Source organism: Mytilus californianus, unplaced genomic scaffold, assembly GCF_021869535.1.
Source record: "Mytilus californianus isolate M0D057914Y unplaced genomic scaffold, xbMytCali1.0.p SCAF_4, whole genome shotgun sequence".
Taxonomy (NCBI): domain Eukaryota; kingdom Metazoa; phylum Mollusca; class Bivalvia; order Mytilida; family Mytilidae; genus Mytilus; species Mytilus californianus.
This window is the reverse complement of record NW_026262690.1, coordinates 108,778,990-108,798,882: the sequence shown is the minus strand read 5'-3', so window position 1 is coordinate 108,798,882 and position 19,893 is coordinate 108,778,990. Positions and strand designations below refer to the sequence as shown.

The window sequence follows — 19,893 nt, the reverse complement described above, 5'->3', positions numbered from 1 at the left end:
ATTACACTTCATTGCATTCGTTGCTTTATGTTTGTGTACAGATTGATATTGATTTCACAGGAGTAAAGTGAACTTCAAATAATATAAACTGAGTTTTATTCATGAAAAAAAAATATTATTCAAATCATAACAATATACATTTTCACAACAATGAAATAAATAAAAACAATAAACGATGGTATATATCTATGCATATTAATAGCAATCCAAAATGTTATCTGTCACAATGGAAAAATATCCATTCAAGTTTGCAATTTAAAACAACTACATCTATAATGATTTCCTGCATGCCTTCACTTTAAGCAAGTTCATTTTACAAATCCTTTTGTTTACATCTCTTCATCAACTTTTAATTATCATATTTAAGCTTAGCATTCCAATCTGATAACTACTATTCTATACTCAATTTATAAATTGTGCACATTTTGAACAAATTACCATATAAAATATTCTTGTTTTACATGTGTTTAACCAATTTTCTTGCACATGGTCCCTCCAATATCAATTTTATCTTGACAAATAAACTCACAAACTGAAGTCATATGCAAAAGTTCAAGATTGATTGATCTATTGTTGATTACTTAATATCTAGTCCCAATATTTCATGCATATTCAGATGAGAAGAAATGAAGGGCAAACAATTTTGGACTGCCACTTAAAAATTTTGGACTGTATGTTGGATAGCAACAGAAAATTTGCATTGGAACAGGCAACCTATGCGTCCAACTAAAGTTAAAGGGTTCCTTTAAGAGGACTAGCATGGCATTCTCTCGACACAAGTAATGTCCCTATTCAGACTGCACGTGGCTGCAAATTTATACATCCTGCACACCTAAAAATATACTCCACTTTAGCAATGGTTTTACTGCCGGAATAGTAGTCCAGCAGACCATATTTCAATACCCCAGTCAACCCTTGTAATTCAAAAGTTCATGTACAAGTAATAAATTCACTTACACCTATCATGTATAATTACTGATTTATACACTTAATGAAATTTCTTTAAAAAAATTATAACTGTACAGTAAATCAGTAAAGAAACAAAGGTCATGATCTTATCTTACAATTAATCTTCATATCAAATATTAATGATGACAATTGTTTGCTGGCAGGACCAAATTATGATGACATTATCACATTTACAAAAATTTAGGAGTCAAAGTAACAATCACTACAAAAGTCTAAAAGTCTGAAAAGACCAGTTTTTGTCTTAATTTGCATGAACTTTTACTCGACATTCTCCAAAAGTATGACTTGTGTCTTAATTTTTCTTGACAAATTCTCATTTATATTAAATTTGTATGAAATTTACTCGACATATTCTCGACATTCTGAATATGGTCTTAAAATTTCTTGACAAATTCTTGACATTTGAATACTGTCTTGAAATTTCTCGACATATTCTCGACATTCTTATTTTTTCTCAGTATGGCTTGACATATTCTGAACATTTTGAATCGTGTCTTAAATTTACTTGACAGTTCTGAGTTTGACAAATCAATTGACCAATATTCATGATATAACTTTAATCTTTATTTCTCTTTATATGATATACTGTTGTTTCAAGTTACACTTCTTTACAACAAAAATAAAAGTTGGGCATGTAAAATAATTGAAAATTTGGGTATATAAATATTTTTACAAATGCAAATATGGCTATGAAATCTAAAGTATAAAATAATTCATATGTGGGTGTGTTGATATAAAACAATTTCAATGTGGGTTTTTAAATAATTACAAATTTTGATTCCTAAATCTTATAAATTAAATGATTCAAACCAATCATACTGTAGACATATTTCATTCTACATTCATAATATTCAATGTTGATATGGTAAATAATTATTATACCAAAATGTGGTTTATATAAATAGCAAATTATGATATACAAATCATTCATTTAACAGAAGAAAAATTTGTGTAATGTCATCTGTTGGAATATATTAAGTATTACACATGGACAGGATGTTCCCCATAAAATTAAGTTATTGCTTTACCTGTAATTAGCCATACAACTTATCAGTTGACCGACCATGCCACTACAATTTAAAAAGTTTGTTGCTAGATGAAAATGAAAATCATCATTTTGATGAAAAAAAATTGAATTGAAATGGATTTTCTTCATCAAAATTATGAAGTTAATTATTTTAACATAAAAACAAATTGAATAATTCCCAAAGATTAAAAGAAAATTATTATCTACTCCAGGAATAATAAAAAAAATGTATTTATAATGGGTCCCATCAATGATTTCTATAGAAATCATCGGTTTTATGAAATGGTTCTCAAACAGACATGCATAATATAGATCTAAACATTTTTTTCTTTTCAGGAAGGAGTTATCACAAATATTTATTTTTGATAAAAAATTATAAAATTCAACACTCAAATTTGAATAAAAAATGTTTTTTGGGTTGTCAGCCCCCCCCCCCTCTTTTTTTAGCCACACAAACCCAAAAGATGAATTGTGGGGTCCAAAAGAGATACAAGACACCTATTTTAGTAAAGCAAATTTGACTGGCAGTTTTGCGAATGGCAAAAATCTAAATGCTGTTTGTCAATACCTTCGACTTATATTCCAAGTGAAAACAATTACTTAAATGTTTAATAAAAATAAATCAAAATTAAACTACATGGGGGATTATTCAGGGTATTCCAACTTAGTTGCATCAAAAGGGTATCTTACTATACCAAATTAATCCTTGATTCTTCAAAGTTTAGTTTAGCCATAATAAAAAGGAGTATATAACAGCAATAGAATGTCATAAACAGTGCAGAATAAGTCTGTTCACATTTCAGGCGAAATTTATACTGTTGAGATAGTGTCAAGACATATTTAAGACTGTCAAGAATGTGTCGAGACATATTCAGACATTATTTAGAATGTCAAGAATATGTCAAGACATATTCAGACATTATTAAGAATGTCAAGAATATGTCGAGACAGATTGAGACAAATTTAAGACAGTCAAGAATTGGTCGAGACTAATCCAGACTCTTATCAGATGATACAGGAAGTGTCGAGAAATTTTAAGACAATGTTCATACTGTCAAGACACTTGTCAAGAAAAATCAAGAACCTTATTAGACAAATTCATACTATGTCAAGAATTTTTAAAAATTATTCAGACAAATTAAGAATGTCGAGTAAAAATTCATGCAAATTCAGACAAAAACTGGTCTTTTCAGACTTTTTGACTTTTGTAGTGAATTTCTTCATTAAATTTAGCAAGAAACTACTTGGCAACTGTGAAATTTCCATTCATTTTTAAAATCGCTGATGCATGAACTTACCCTTGTCAAAAGGTTCATGCATTTAATTCGCGAGAATAACAACCTGCAAAATATTCAAGAAAATTTATTGTCGAGGGTTTTTTTTAGTTAATAAAATCAACTTTAAATAGAAACTTTGACATTTCTAAGCACTTGAGAACTAATTGGTCAAGAATTTTACATGAAAAAAGTTCTTCTAAATTACTTCTTCCACATATTACTAGATGATGTACCTTGTATTAGCAGATTTCATGAAAGAAACAGGTAAATGTATTGAACATGACCAAGAAAAAAATAAGTGTATAAAACATGTACATGTATCTGGAATCTCTAGACACATACAAAAGGAAAGGACACTCTTATCAATGTATATATGCATTAAAATGAAGTCAATCACACATTTAAAAAAAAATCACTCATAAACATGTACCTTGTAAATTGTGCAAGAAATATTCCAGAAGTACTCCAATGAATAAATGATGAAGTTCCAACAAAACTTAAAACTTTGATTCATAAAGTTTCCACACAAAAGTTTTTAACACACATATATAAGTCTATATATCGCATATTACACTATTTGAAAGCCTAAAATATTTTCAACCATTACATGAGGGTATGGATGGGGTCCTTAATTTTTGTATTCTTTGAATTTTTAACGCATTTTTCTTTAGAAATAAATATTTTTAAATATATGACAAGGTTGCTTATTGAATTCTGAAACTAATCATGCTAATCCAATAATGATTTTTCTCACAGATGCTATTAAAACCTCATTCTTAAAATGCATCAAATATTTGTCAAATCTATTTATCTTTCCATAAAATAGCATAACTATGTCAGCTATAAGCATATTTTTTGTCAAAAAATATGATAGGGTATATATTTTTGTTATTCAAAATACATGAAATAAGCAGGGCAGTGGATGTCTCAGCTGCTCACCCCTACAACAAACAACATGATTGAAGTGCCCATCCCCACCCCCTGCCGAGAGATGGAGGAAAAAAACAAAACCTAAAATTAACTAAAGTGGAGAAGGATCTGCTTACCCTTCCGGAGCACCTAAGATCACCGGAGTTTTTGGTGGGGTTGGTGTTGGTCAGTATTTAGTTTTCTATGTTGTGTTTTGTATACTGTTGTTTGGTTGTTGCTCTTTTTCTTTTTTAGCTATGGTGTTGTCAGTTTGTTTTCGATTTATGAGTTTGAATGTCCCTTTGGTATCTTTTGCCTATCTCTAACTGTAGTAGCAATTATGATGCTTTCACTTGTCATATAAGAATTATCCAGAAATAGATAGAAAGGGGAATTAGAAACATTGAAAAAAACTTGAAATATACATCTGAAAATGTAAACACAATGCCTTAATAATATCATCCTCAATCAGACAATTCCGACTATTATTATGTTTATAGAAAATATTTAAAAAATACATTCTTGAAGTAAAATGAATAAAAGTTTTCCAGTGACTTTTAATTACTGTTTTGATTTAATCTGATTTTAACAATTAATTTGACAGCCAGAAACCACATACAAAATCAATACCTTTTCATGACTGAAAATGATGAAATATGTATTTATCACATGTTCATGCTGTTGTAAAATCCAATGGAATGCTTACTGACGCATCTATTTAAAATACCACAGGACTTTAGGTGATGTACAGTGTTTGAAATGAAATATATAGAATAATTATCATGATTATACACAAAACAAAACAAAAATATCTGAAAACATCAATTTTGAGTTAAATACATGACCAAATATTCCCAAATGTCATTTGTTAATTTGCATCCTGAATATTAGTGCTAAAAAAATAACACCTTATATAAATGTATGATGCCAATCTAAACGTGTATGACACAGGGTTCAAGGACAACCTTCATCAGGGAACAACTGGGTAAAATCAATCATTTTCCACTTATTATGCTAAATTAAATGATGGAATTATTATATCATGTGTATTAAGAACAAACAAATATACTTTTCCAAAGGACACCATGCCCCATTCATACTATCCCATTTTAATGTTCAGTAAACAACAAAATCTTGGTCTAAAATCTACTTTTGCATACATTTTTAAAAGTTCATTAACATGATTAATGAAATTGAGTTGCATAAATAAATGGGGAATGTGTCCATGGGACACAGATAATGCCCCCGCTTGCATATAACGTTATAAAGGGCCATAACTCAAGAACTGTAAAAGTGACACTACCCAAATTTGAACTTGATCTGAGTTTTGTGGTAATAAGCATTGTTTATAAGTTTCATAACATTTAGTTGACGTAAAATTAAATTAGAGAACAGAAACAAAAAATTCAGCATTTTTTTCATTTTTAAAGGGGCATAACTCTAGAACAGTAGAAGTGATGCCACCAAATTTCAATCTTTATCTCTGTTTTGTGGTAATTAGCATTGTGCATAAGTTTCGTAACGTTTGGTTGAGGCAAACTAAAGTTAGAGAACAGAAAAAATATTTCAGATTTTTGAGATTTGTAAAGGGGCATAACTCTAGAACGGTAAAAGTGATGCCAACAAAATTCAAACTTGATCTGTGTTTTGTGGTAATAAACATTGTGGATAAGTTTCATATCATTTGGTTAAGGCAAACTCAAGTTAGAGAATGGAAACGAATAATTTGTAAAGGGACATAACTCTCAAACGGTAAAAGTGATGCCACCAAAATTCAAACTCAATCTGTGTTTTGTGGTAATAAGCATTGTGGATAAGTTTCATAACATTTGGTTGAGGCAAACTAAAGTTAGAGAACGGAAACCAATTTTGGGATGTACGGACAGACGGACAGATGTATGTAAGGACGTACAGGCGGACAAGGGTAAAACTTAATGCCCTCTCCACTACGGTGGGGGCATAAAAATTGTTTTGACCATTAGCATTAAATTATTGCATGATTAATTACATACACAAAAATTTTAACATGGTACGTACAGGACGAAAAAATGAAAGCACACATAGACCTTTAAACATAATACCCCTATACTATAGTAGGCTGGGCATAAACAAAAATCCCTTAGACATGAGCCCTTGTATCACAGCAACATTTAATCACAGAACTACAATAAAGTAGGGAACACATGTCCAGAGAAATCAACTGAGTACATCTCCTAATATCAAATAATTCTTTAAAGTCACTGGAAGTTCTAAATGTTGAACTTTATTGTGTATCTGCTGACCTAACGACCGTCTAAAAAAATTCCTACACACTGCTATCAGACGTGGAGGTTCTGAGGCAAACTTTTTCAATAAGGCTTGCATGTTTAAATCACGATTTTCCTTCGGATACATATCGTCACTAAATACCCAAGCCTCACTGTGAAGATTGTAACCAGCTGCTATCAGTAACAACATAATTTCAAAACACCCTCTGTCAACCGCAACATACAGAGGTGAGCGAGGCTTGGGATAAATCTGTACTGCTGTGTCACTTTGGGAATGTTGATTAATACCTACGCTTGCTACTTCCATTTCTACATTAGCTGTTAGAAGTAGTTTTACAATATCCTTATGTTTCATGTACACTGCATTCCAAAGAGGCGTGGCTTTGTAGCTGTTTTGGCAATTTGGGTCGGCTCCACATTCCAGAAGTTTTCTGACTCCCTCGACCATATTGTTGTATGCTGCATAATGTAACGCAGTGTCCTTGTCCTTATCAGCATTGTTTACCTTACAACCTAACGGCAATAAAATATCAATGACACTCTGATGGCCACCATGTGCTGCCAAGGCAATGGGTGTGTTACCGTCTCGCGTGGCTGTGTCATGATGCATTCCTGCCTTCAGCAGAATGTTGACTATCTGATAGTATCCATTCCATGCAGCAATGTGGATAGACGAATACCTCTGTGGATTACAGACATTAATGTCTGATTGATGGTTGACCAGAATCTGAACAATTTTCGTTGATCCTTGATAACAGGCTGTCAGAAGAGCAGTTGTTCCATCACTTGAGGTCAGGTTAGGGTCGGCACCAGCCTGAAGTAACATCTCTACAATTTCTTCATTTTCTGTAAAATGTAATTTATTGAATACAAATTCTCAAATTTGTTTTCATGATTGCAAATAATAAAAGAAGAATGTGTCCATATGTATGTAAATATGCTATTTATTAATTCAAACCATTGACATTTGATTCAGCAACTTTTTCATTTATAAAGGGATATAACTCTAGAACGATGAAAGTGATGCCACCCAAATCGAACTTGATCTGTGTTTGGTGGCAATTAGCATTATGTAAAAGTTTCATAACATTTGATTGATGCTAGCTAAAGTAAGAGATAAGAAACGGCAATTTCAGCAATTTTTCTATTTAAAAAGGGACATAAAATGAGAACGGTGAAAGTGACACTATCCAAATTAAAACTTGTTCAGTGTTTGGTGTTAATAAGCATTGTGTATAAGTTTCATAACATTTGGTTGAGGCAAGCCAGAGTTAGAAAACCAACTGTAGAACATATTGATGCAAGAAAAGTTGGACAAGGGTAAACCTTAATGCCTTAAAAAACCTTCAAAAACAAGTTATCTACTTATAAAACATGCAAGAATCTAAGACATGTAAGAATGATGTCACAAAGCGACAAAAATGTTCAAGCAAATCCCAAGTTTAATGGTCATGATGGTGTAAATCTACCATAACCATGTTCATAGCTTTATCAGTAAATTCTTTTTTTTTTCAGAAGCATCACTGATTAAGATTTCTTATTCCTACTTTTAAATCAAAATTGTTACCTGTCTTTGTGGTCTGTTATTCAAAAATATTCTATATGGTGATGATAATTTTTCAAAAATTTAGCACTTTATTAATAGAATCTTACAGTGCATACACAGATAACATTCGAACAAGTTTGGAACAACTCTACCACATGTTCATACATACCAACATATGTAGCAAAGAACAATGCTGATTCCTGTCTCCTGTTCCTGGCATTTAGATTGACTCCTCTGGATATTAACCTCCTAACATAATAAGCTCCCCTCACAGTACCTAACATCAATGCTGAATTCCCCCGATCATCTGTCACATTAGGACTGGCCCCAGCATCCAGTAACATCCCAAACATCTCTTCATCAACCAGATGCATTGCCAAGATAACTGGACCTTCATTACTACTGTTCCGAATATCTAAATCAATATTCTTCACTTTCAGCAACTTTTCTACAATGTCCTTATAACGACTGACCATTGCTAAGGCCAGAGGGGATATTTTATCTGGATTACTCTGGACATTCACATCAACATTTTGTGATAATAAAAAGTCCACAACATCGACTTGATGTTTCTTCACTGCAAAATGAAGCGCTGTCCTTTCATATATATTTGTTCTCACATTTAAATTACAACCATACTGTTTCAACAATCTGACTAGGTTTTGAAATCCCAGCCCAGAGGCTATGTGTATCAAACTTAGTGATGGTTTGCAATCCCTGAGTCTATTTTCATCACTGGAATAACAATGGCAAATTCCGCTACGAATATCGTCCAATAAAACATCTAACAAACCTTCCACTTGACTTGTGCTGTCAGGAAGTGAAGCGTAAGGGAAAGATTCATATATTTTGGCACAGGTACATGTCTGATCAGTTTCTATAAAAAATGAAAACAGTTACATGTAAATACCCAGAATTGATAAACAAAGTTCATATCAATTGTTGCATCAGACATATACAGATACATTTATAAAAACACTATTGCATGAAATTCAAATGTTTTTGTTTGTCAATCTGATATTTTTTCCCTTTTAGGTAAGGTTTTTTGTGAATTCATTATTGTAGGTTATATTTAACATCTTAAATTTATCCTTTTGGTCTTCACGAATTGATGTCTCTTTGGAAATCATATCACATCTCCTTTTTTCACATTTTAATATAACATATTTCATCAATTTTATGCAAAATAAAAATTGGTAAGTGTCCTTATTTTCTAAATTCAAATTCTCCAAACTTTTACAGGAGCATATGATAAGAAATTTAAGGCTTATGTTGAAAGTATAAATGAAAGAAAGTTTTTTTTTTAAATCTAAATTTGAAACATTTGCTATGTGTATTTTGAAAGTTTTTGAAATTTAAACTACGAGTACTGTGCAAAGCTCAAAAAAATTATACTCCTGTCCCTTGCAAGGTTTATAATTTGATAAGGGGAACCCTAAAAATAAATTTGATAAAAAAACAAAATATTAGTAATGGTATAATATGGCGATGAATCAGAGAAAGTTTCAATAAATTCTAATCAGGGTTTCAGGAGGAGTTGCAGATACAAAATTGGTACCCTCAGATAAGCAATATATATATAGCAAAGTCCATGATTTACTAATGAAATTCCAAAAATTATTCTTATAAAACAAGAATATGTGTCTGTAGAAACATCATGCCGTACTAGCACTTCTACATTTCTGTGTTCATTGAACCATTAAATCTAGGTCAAAACCCTAATTTGGCAGATATATTTGACAAACCACTTAATAATGAAAATGTGTACTAAGTTGCAAGTTGAAGTGACCACAAACTATCCTAAACAAAAACTACAACATACCATAAAACAAAAACTTTAATCTGATACAGGATGGACTAATGGACAGACAACTAACATAATGACAAAGACACAAAGTTCAAATCTAAGAGTAATCACAGTCACTGAATAAAGTTGAGAATGGAAATGGGGGATGTGTCAAAGAGACAACAACTCGACCAAAGAGCAGAAAACAGCTGAAGCTAGTTCAAAGACCATTACAACTATTTAATCATTCTTGTTCTCTCGAACTAAAGTATCAATCAGTACACATCCAACAGATTTAGCATAAAGACATCATAAACAGACTGAGAAATGCATGATCTTGTGCAATGCCAAAATATAAGTACATAGTATAATTTGTAAAGTTGGCCTCTATTCTATCAGGGTCAAAACAATACCATCTGTCTGATATATATTCTCAAGCTTTTTAAAAGGCTGTAATAAATTGAAAGTATACATATAACAAAACTAAAAAAGCAGAAAAAATGCAAGGTCCATGTCCTTTGTTTTGAGATATATGCCATTGAAAATTTGACAGGAAATGATTCTCTCTGGATTTATCATACATTTAACGTTGGTATCTTTTTTCTTTCAAAAACTATGAAAAAATAACAAGGATTTTATAAGATTTTCAAAAAATGGTTTTATGAAATATATGTAATAAAAATTATGAAAAGAAAAGTAGGGTTAGCAGGAATAATTTGTAAATGGTACCATATGGATAAAAACCAGAGGATTCCTAATACATGTATCTGGCAAAAAGTCAAAAACAAGATAAGCGAACTTGCTTAAGTTCTAATTTGATGTAAAGTAAACCTAAATAAATGAACAATGTGTCCATGGGACTAATGAACTAACAGACGTACAGACAATGGTAACACTTAATGCCGCCTCCGCCACGGTTAACCAAGTCTGGAAAAATGAAAAAAAATCTTTAAAAATACTTAGTTGATTACACAAATTAGGAACCCACTTTTCCCACCCGCCTGTCTGCCAATCTGAAAGCCCTTCTTCCTGACATCATCATACTATAAGTTGGTTTTGGACTTGGTCCAACCCGCCCAAAGTCATCCAGATGAAGAAATGAACCAGGAAGTGCAAAAGTATGTTGGTTGAGTAAAATTCTATGTTAATGTTTCCCAAAATATTGGGAAGTGGTTCAGGAGCACTAGCAGATATACAAAAAGGTGAACAGCAGACCTAACTAACAGATCATCCTTTTAACTATATAGTACTGCTCGCTTCACAAAGCAGGGATAATAAAATCTATGCCTTTCTCCAAATGAGATGGTAGCACAATACCTACCAATAAATATTTCCAAGTCTAAGATATCTTTGTGTTTGTCGAATAACTTCACTGTGTCTTCATTTTCTCCATACATAACAATTTGTTCAAACAGCAGAGCCTGTATATGTCTGATATCTATAAATAAATTCAGATATACTTAGTTAATTTCAGTATACTACTCTTTTCTAATAATTGAATGTAAGTACTGCTGATATTAAAGTAAGTTACTTTCAGTGACTTTGCTACATGTAACAGTTTAAGTCTTAGAGAACATGATTTATTTATTATTTGATATTGGCTTTGAACTTTTTTTCTGTTACTGTGAGTTCTCTTAGATTGGTACTTTTGGTCTTTCATCTGTATGTTCATGATGTTAGTTGTTTTTTGTGCTTCAAATTCATGCCAATCTGATGAGTCTTTTGAATTCTATTTCTTTTCAATTGTCAAAAAAACAGGCAAATGAGTCACTCTCATTTATTTGTAGGATGTTATAGCAATACTTTTATAGAAAAAAAAAAATGATGCAGCAAATCTTAAGAACTAATTGTCGCACAAATGTGAATTTTTTTCGCACAAATGTTACATAAAATCGAGAATGGAAATGGGGAATGTGTCAAAGAGACAACAACCCGACCAAAGAGCAGAAAACAGCTGAAGGCCACCAATGGGTCTTCAACACAGGGAGAAAATCCCGCACCTGGAGGTGGGCTTCAGCTGGCCCCTAAACAAAAATGTGTACTAGTTCAGTGAAAATGGACATCACACTAAACTCCAAAACATATAAATGAACTAAAATTAAAAAACATACAAGACTAACAAAGGTTGGGACAGGCGCAAAAATGAGGTTGGGTTAAAAATGTTTTGTGAGATCTCAACCCTCCCCTATACAATGTATACCGCTACATAATCAGTGATAACATGCCTTCTACAGTGAAATTTCGCCAATTTCAACTTTTTCTCAGTATCACACTGTTATATCATGAACATATCACATGTGATTGATATTTCTATAATTAATCACAGGAAACACCATAAAAGGTTTATTTCATAGTCAACAACTACTGGCATACTTCAAAGATAAGTATGGCAATTAAAATAATAGTCTAGAGAAAAAATACCATGGAAATAAACATCTGAGGGATTGAATTGAGAAATTACTCCATGTTTATCCCAGTTGGGAGAGTTGCTGGAGTTTTATTGTGTGACACCAAGATTTGACACAGTTTTTAGAGTATGACAATCAGTGTGTAGTGTCATGACTGTATATATTTTCAATGTGAAATATATAGACAGAAAATATTTCAGACAGAAGATCCCCCCCAATCACCAGAAATCACTCAAACCCCTGAGTATTTTTTCTCTAAATTACCTTGAGTGTACTGTTCAGTTTGGTTTGGTTATCAGCTGAAACTATACAGGTCTAAATGACCATAAAGTGCAAGTAACATACAGATCAGTATGATACATGTACATAATCAGTGATAAAAAAAGCTGCTTCTTTATTAAATAAGAATTAAGGCTTTTCATATTATCATTGTAAAACATGAATTATTTAGAGAAAGCTTTTTTCTTTAAATTGACAACATGGTATAAATATTATACGTTTCATGCTTCAAAGATTGATCAATCATGACATTAAGGATTTAGAGAAAGCTTTTTTCTTTAAATTGACAACATGGTATAAATATTACCACGTTTCATGCTTCAAAGATTGATCAATCATGACATTAAGGATTTAGAGAAAGCTTTTTTCTTTAAATTGACAACATGGTATAAATATTATACGTTTCATGCTTCAAAGATTGATCAATCATGACATTAAGGATTTAGAGAAAGCTTTTTTCTTTAAATTGACAACATGGTATAAATATTACCACGTTTCATGCTTCAAAGATTGATCATTCATGACATTAAGGATTTAGAGAAAGCTTATTTCTTTAAATTGACAACATGGTATAAATATTACCACGTTTCATGCTTCAAAGATTGATCATTCATGACATTAAGGATTTAGAGAAAGCTTTTTTCTTTAAATTGACAACATGGTATAAATATTACCACGTTTCATGCTTCAAAGATTGATCATTCATGACATTAAGGATTTAGAGAAAGCTTTTTTCTTCAAATTGACAACATGGTATAAATATTACCACGTTTCATGCTTCAAAGATTGATCAATCATGACATTAAGGATTTAGAGAAAGCTTTTTTCTTTAAATTGACAACATGGTATAAATATTACCACGTTTCATGCTTCAAAGATTGATCATTCATGACATTAAGGATTTAGAGAAAGCTTTTTTCTTTAAATTGACAACATGGTATAAATATTACCACGTTTCATGCTTCAAAGATTGATCAATCATGACATTAAGGATTTAGAGAAAGCTTTTTTCTTTAAATTGACAACATGGTATAAATATTACCACGTTTCATGCTTCAAAGATTGATCAATCATGACATTAAGGATTTAGAGAAAGCTTTTTTCTTTAAATTGACAACATGGTATAAATATTACCACGTTTCATGCTTCAAAGATTGATCAATCATGACATTAAGGATTTAGAGAAAGCTTTTTTCTTTAAATTGACAACATGGTATAAATATTACCACGTTTCATGCTTCAAAGATTGATCAATCATGACATTAAGGATTTAGAGAAAGCTTTTTTCTTTAAATTGACAACATGGTATAAATATTACCACGTTTCATGCTTCAAAGATTGATCAATCATGACATTAAGGATTTAGAGAAAGCTTTTTTCTTTAAATTGACAACATGGTATAAATATTACCACGTTTCATGCTTCAAAGATTGATCAATCATGACATTAAGGATTTAGAGAAAGCTTTTTTCTTTAAATTGACAACATGGTATAAATATTATACGTTTCATGCTTCAAAGATTGATCAATCATGACATTAAGGATTTAGAGAAAGCTTTTTTCTTTAAATTGACAACATGGTATAAATATTATACGTTTCATGCTTCAAAGATTGATCAATCTTGACATTAAGGATTTAGAGAAAGCTTTTTTCTTTAAATTGACAACATGGTATAAATATTACCACGTTTCATGCTTCAAAGATTGATCAATCATGACATTAAGGATTTAGAGAAAGCTTTTTTCTTTAAATTGACAACATGGTATAAATATTATACGTTTCATGCTTCAAAGATTGATCAATCATGACATTAAGGATTTAGAGAAAGCTTTTTTCTTTAAATTGACAACATCAGTGTTCTCCCCAGACCATTAAAGGACCACGGGCCCGCGATGTATAATTTTTTACCGCGGTGGTATCGTTCTTACCGCGATGTATAATTTTTCTCCGTGGTGCTAAAATTTTCAGTTAAAAAATCGTAAATCGGTAAAGTGTTAAACGACTTGTTTAATCTTTTCCGTGCGGTATAAAATTCCAGGTGAAATTTGACCAGTTCAAACCAGTTCAACACGGATTGTTTACACCACGTGATCGATTTACCTTTATGAGGTTAACCTTTGTTGATTGGATTTAATCGATGTAATTAACACTTTTTACATGATTCTTTTGTGTTTTAATTTAGAAATCATAACTTAATGATCATAGATAACTATTTTAAGGCTTCACTCACCACCTGACAAGTCGGCAAATACTTTGTACACAAACCGTGTTGACCCGATAGTTGCACGACGGTACATATTTTGTACATTATAAAGTTAGCTCAATACTTATATTATAGTTTTATATGTCTCTGATTAAACCATGGCCAAAATTATCTTTAATTATGACATAGTTATTGCATGATATTCCGGTTTCAAACTGTCAACAAGTAATTCAAAGTGGAAGGATCCCATGACCCAGTTAGTTCATGTATAATATTCAAAATTATTTACAATTAACTGCAATCTATTCTATTTTATAAATAAAATGCATGACTGTACCTTCAAACTGGATATCTATATCCATATGATCATTAATGAATAACAGAAGTGATCTTGCAATTTTAATCCATAAGCACATGTTAAATCTATTTATATCTACTTCCTGTCATTTAGGCGGGAAAATAGGGAGACTTTGTTGTTGACATTGAATATGTTACTTATAGATCTATAGACCTAAGATAAATTTATAGATTTAGGAATTCTTTTTAAATGGATCATGACAAATAAAGATTTAGATTTCAGTGCAGTATTAAGTCTGTATCTATGTTTGATCATCACCAAAGACAAGAAAGGTTAATATTTACATGTACATGAAATCTATGGCAAAATGTTTTAAAATTTGTGAAAAATTTCTTTTTATTAAAATTTAAGATAGAAACTGGTTCAAATTATAACACAATTTTGTTCTTGTTAATTTTATATCTCCTTATGACAGGAATCCTTTCACATACAACAACTTTCTTTCTAGAAACTAGAAAGTATTTTTAAATTGAACATTTTTGTTCTCTTTTGAATCTGGGAACAGTATATCTAACAATATATATGTTCCTGTTTGAATGATATTTTATTTTTATTGATCATGGATAAAAGATTTAATTACTTTAAATTTAGATGAATATTATGTAATGAATCATGTTTTATTTATTTTCAAAAAATATTAAAAAGAATACAAACTGTTTTATTGATCTTTTTAACCAATAATATTCTGACATAACACAGTACCACAGTATTAAAACAAAACAAGAGACATAAAAACTGCAGTAACTAGAAATATAGCGACGCCACGCGACACAACTGATTGTATGAATCATTTCACCAAGCTGTTCACACGTTTTACCCTGGTGCTATCCAAAAATCCTGGGGAGAACACTGCAACATGGTATAAATATTACCACGTTTCATGCTTCAAAGATTGATCAATCATGACATTAAGGATTTAGAGAAAGCTTTTTTCTTTAAATTGACAACATGGTATAAATATTACCACGTTTCATGCTTCAAAGATTGATCAATCATGACATTAAGGATTTAGAGAAAGCTTTTTTCTTTAAATTGACAACATGGTATAAATATTACCACGTTTCATGCTTCAAAGATTGATCAATCTTGACATTAAGGATTTAGAGAAAGCTTTTTTCTTTAAATTGACAACATGGTATAAATATTACCACGTTTCATGCTTCAAAGATTGATCAATCATGACATTAAGGATTTAGAGAAAGCTTTTTTCTTTAAATTGACAACATGGTATAAATATTATACGTTTCATGCTTCAAAGATTGATCAATCATGACATTAAGGATTTAGAGAAAGCTTTTTTCTTTAAATTGACAACATGGTATAAATATTATACGTTTCATGCTTCAAAGATTGATCAATCATGACACTAAGGTACAAATGTACGAGAGATATATTGTTCACCTGTATCAGATCTTTTTGATTCTTCGTCCATCTCTTCTTTCTGAAAAAGATTGATATGATCATCAGTTAATTACATTTCTTAAAATTCATTAATGCCTTATATAATTTTTCATTCACTTTCTTCCCAAAATGTACACAGCTGTGTACACAGAACTCTCATTTTCTTAAGCTTCTGGACATCTCAATTAATGTTCATTGATCAACATACTGATAAAACTAGAGGAACTCGAAAGAGTAAAGAACCTGTGTTGCTCACCAGATCTGTGCTCCAATATTTAAGACTAGAATGTCTTGAGCAAAATCTCTTTTAGTTGACCTTGTAATGTATTACTGATAATTTTTTCTGTTTACAGTTTCTCTCTTTAAATAAGAGAATGTAGTATGATTGCCAATGAGACAAATATCCACTAGAGACCAAATGATGTATATGTAAGCAGCTATAGGTCGCCGTACAGACTTCAACAATTACAAAAACACCTTTACCCATACTTATATAGTAAGCTGCAAAAGGTCCAAACATAAAAAATGTAAAACAATTCAAATGATTAAACTAAAGGCAAAACATATGTACAAAACAAACTACTATAGATTTGTCTATCATATGATCAGTCAGGGGACTTACTTAAACGAGTGATTTTTCTAAATCACTGATTCAAGTAACATTATGTCCATAAAGGTTGGAAGTAAGAGTTGTCTTTCTTTAATAATCACCTATTTAAGTAGTACAAATTAATCACTAGACTAAGTAATTTAATTTTATTGTAGCTTTAAATATAGAATACTAATGATCCAGGGACTAATTATATTGCTAAAATTATCAGAACCAACATCTGTGTTGATAGAATGACCGGGTCATGTCAGGTGATGACCTTCTACTAAATCTAGGATAATGACATAAAAATCACTTGTTTAAGTATCATACCTCAATTTCCTTCCAAAAAATCACTTCTTTAAGTATCATTATTTTAATAACCCCCACTAATTTCAACACCCCCGAACAGTGAAATTTTGATGGCGAACAGTAGAATTTTATTACATAATCTATAAGATGAAACCTTGAATTTTACAGGAAAAATACTCCTACTGCTGGGAAAAATCTGTTAAGAAAGTATCAGTTCATTATGTAAAGCCATTTTTATAGCATTTTTTCAACTAAAATAGAATTTTCAGCTAAATGATTGCATCAAAGGCATAAACCTTGCTGCTTAAAAGAAGCAAAAAGTTTATTTTTTTTAATTTTACTAATGAAAAGATATTATCTAAACCTATGTGTTTAAAATTTTGGTAAAACTACAAAATCACAATTTGTCACAAAACTTCGAATTTGCTACTGAAATAAGTGATTTAAAAATCACTTAGTTCAATAAGTCCCCTGACTGATGATTGAAGCCTTTTTCAACAGAATTTTATAGTTTGTTCTTATGTTGTGCTGTTACACCACTATCCAAGTTCAATGGAAGGCCTGATCGCCACCGAAACATGTTTAACCCGACCACATTCTGAATTTACCTGTCACAATACAGGAGTCTGTAATTAAGTGGTTGTCTTTTGTTGATGTATATCATATTTGTTTTTGGTTCATTGTTTTGTATATAAATCAGGCCGTTAATTTTACATTTGTCATGTATGGTCTTTAATAGCTTGCTATGCAGTATGGTTTTTGCTGATTGTTTAAAGGCATACAGTCACCTATAATTGCTAACTTTTACATCATTTCGTCTCTGGTTGAAAGTTTTCTCAGTGGCAATCATACCACATCTTCTTATCTATATATTATTTAGACTTAGAATCACCAATGGGTTTAATTGGTGTTCCTTTACTTTAGCTCAGACCCCAACATGTGCTTAAAGTTCAACAAAATAGCAGATTTTAACTTTTAACCAGAATCAGGTACATGTATACACCAGAAAGAGGAGAAGGCAGTATATTTGAAGGGGAGTTGGTTTTCACTGGCTTAGTTATCTTTTCCTTGTTTACCCAAGTTCTGGGATATTCTAAAACTACATAAATTTAAACAAACAGTTTATTTAGCAGACATTATAATGGTTGAATATAATTTTATCTACAAAAAATATACAAGTATGGTCAGTTAGGGTAATACTTATAAAAGTCATGTTTATCTACTTAAAGATGTAAGTAATATTTACTTGTACATGTATAAGTAAATTTGTAAGATTTTAATTTATTTTCAAGGTTTGAATAATCTCCCTTTAATCTTCTCCCAAAGTTTACTTATATACATCATTTACATGTACAAGTAATTTTTTTTTACAACACCTTAAACACATGTTAAATTCTCAATTTAAAGGTCAAAACATGCCTAAACAAAATTTTTTCATTAGATTTTAACCTTTTTTCCTCAAAAACTAAACAAATAAATCTTTTGCACACAGGTGTTAAGTAACTGCTCAAAAGTGCTTCCTTGAGGCTTGTAAATGAGCAGTATTTTGAAGATAACAGACAAAGGAGATTTTCATTGTCCATAAAATTATACTTAAATGAATACATGTAGTAAAGACAACTATTTACGACAGACAATAAAACTCTCTATAAGCATGATAAAGAGCAATGTAGTCAAGAGAAATTCCAAAAAAGAAGAAAATAAGACCTTTTTACATAATATAAATCCTAATAGGCATGATCGGTAAACTACCCAATGACCTGGTTAGTCAGACGTCATATTTATTATATTAAAGGTTCATAGGATCAATGAGCCAGGCAGAGATGTTTAGCATGTGCAAAAAACAGGAAGTAACCCAACAACAATATTTGCTTGGCCAGTCTCGAAAGAAATACTTACTGAACTATAAATAATTCAAACTTTAACCAACATGGCCAGCCTCGGGAGAAATACTTCAGAACTATAAATAAATCTAGCTTTAACCAATTACCCCAAAATAGATAACCTAAACAAGTAAACAAAGAGACCACTGTCACATATTATGTCTCTTGATGTATAATGGGAGTCTAAATTAATATCATTTTATCATCACTTGTGTCCTATACAATATAAAATTATGCAGTATTTTTGGTCAGAACGTCTGTCGTGACAGAACAAAACAGGAATGAATATGAGATTTATAATGTAATTTGTTTATCTTTTTCGTATTACAAAACTTCCAATTCTGAAAATTATGAGAAATAGCAGTTCACATTCCTTTTATATCTGAAAACAATTACCACTATTTGTTAATAACAAAGTTATATGATGACGAAAGAGAAAATCAATTCCTTGTATGAAGTTTATCTGGTTTTCAAATTAGGAGATTAGAACAGGGACTCAGTAAATAAAAAAGAGCTCTCTAAGGGGAAACAATTGTGATAAAAAAAAACTTTATGATTTTTATGCACTTTGTGTTTATGTCGACTGGTTGACATATTAATATTTTGTATATGTCATAAAACAATGAAAAATAAGGATCGAAGTGATGAACAAAATTATCTTTACAAAAACCAAGGATT

At 31.0% G+C, this 19,893-nt stretch overlaps 1 protein-coding gene across 1 annotated transcript; it reads right to left on the bottom strand.

Moving 5' to 3' along the window:
* Positions 1 to 4,874: 4,874 nt before the first annotated feature.
* On the bottom strand, positions 4,875 to 19,709 carry LOC127739079 (ankyrin-3-like). The gene is made up of 5 exons (XM_052250648.1): positions 19,612 to 19,709; positions 16,432 to 16,471; positions 11,103 to 11,219; positions 8,165 to 8,872; positions 4,875 to 7,295 (listed from the first exon to the last, which is right to left on the bottom strand). Exons 2-5 carry the CDS (start codon positions 16,460 to 16,462, stop codon positions 6,379 to 6,381), a joined length of 1,773 nt encoding a protein of 590 aa, XP_052106608.1. The 5' UTR covers positions 16,463 to 16,471; positions 19,612 to 19,709; the 3' UTR covers positions 4,875 to 6,378.
* Between the last annotated feature and the right edge of the window lie 184 nt (positions 19,710 to 19,893).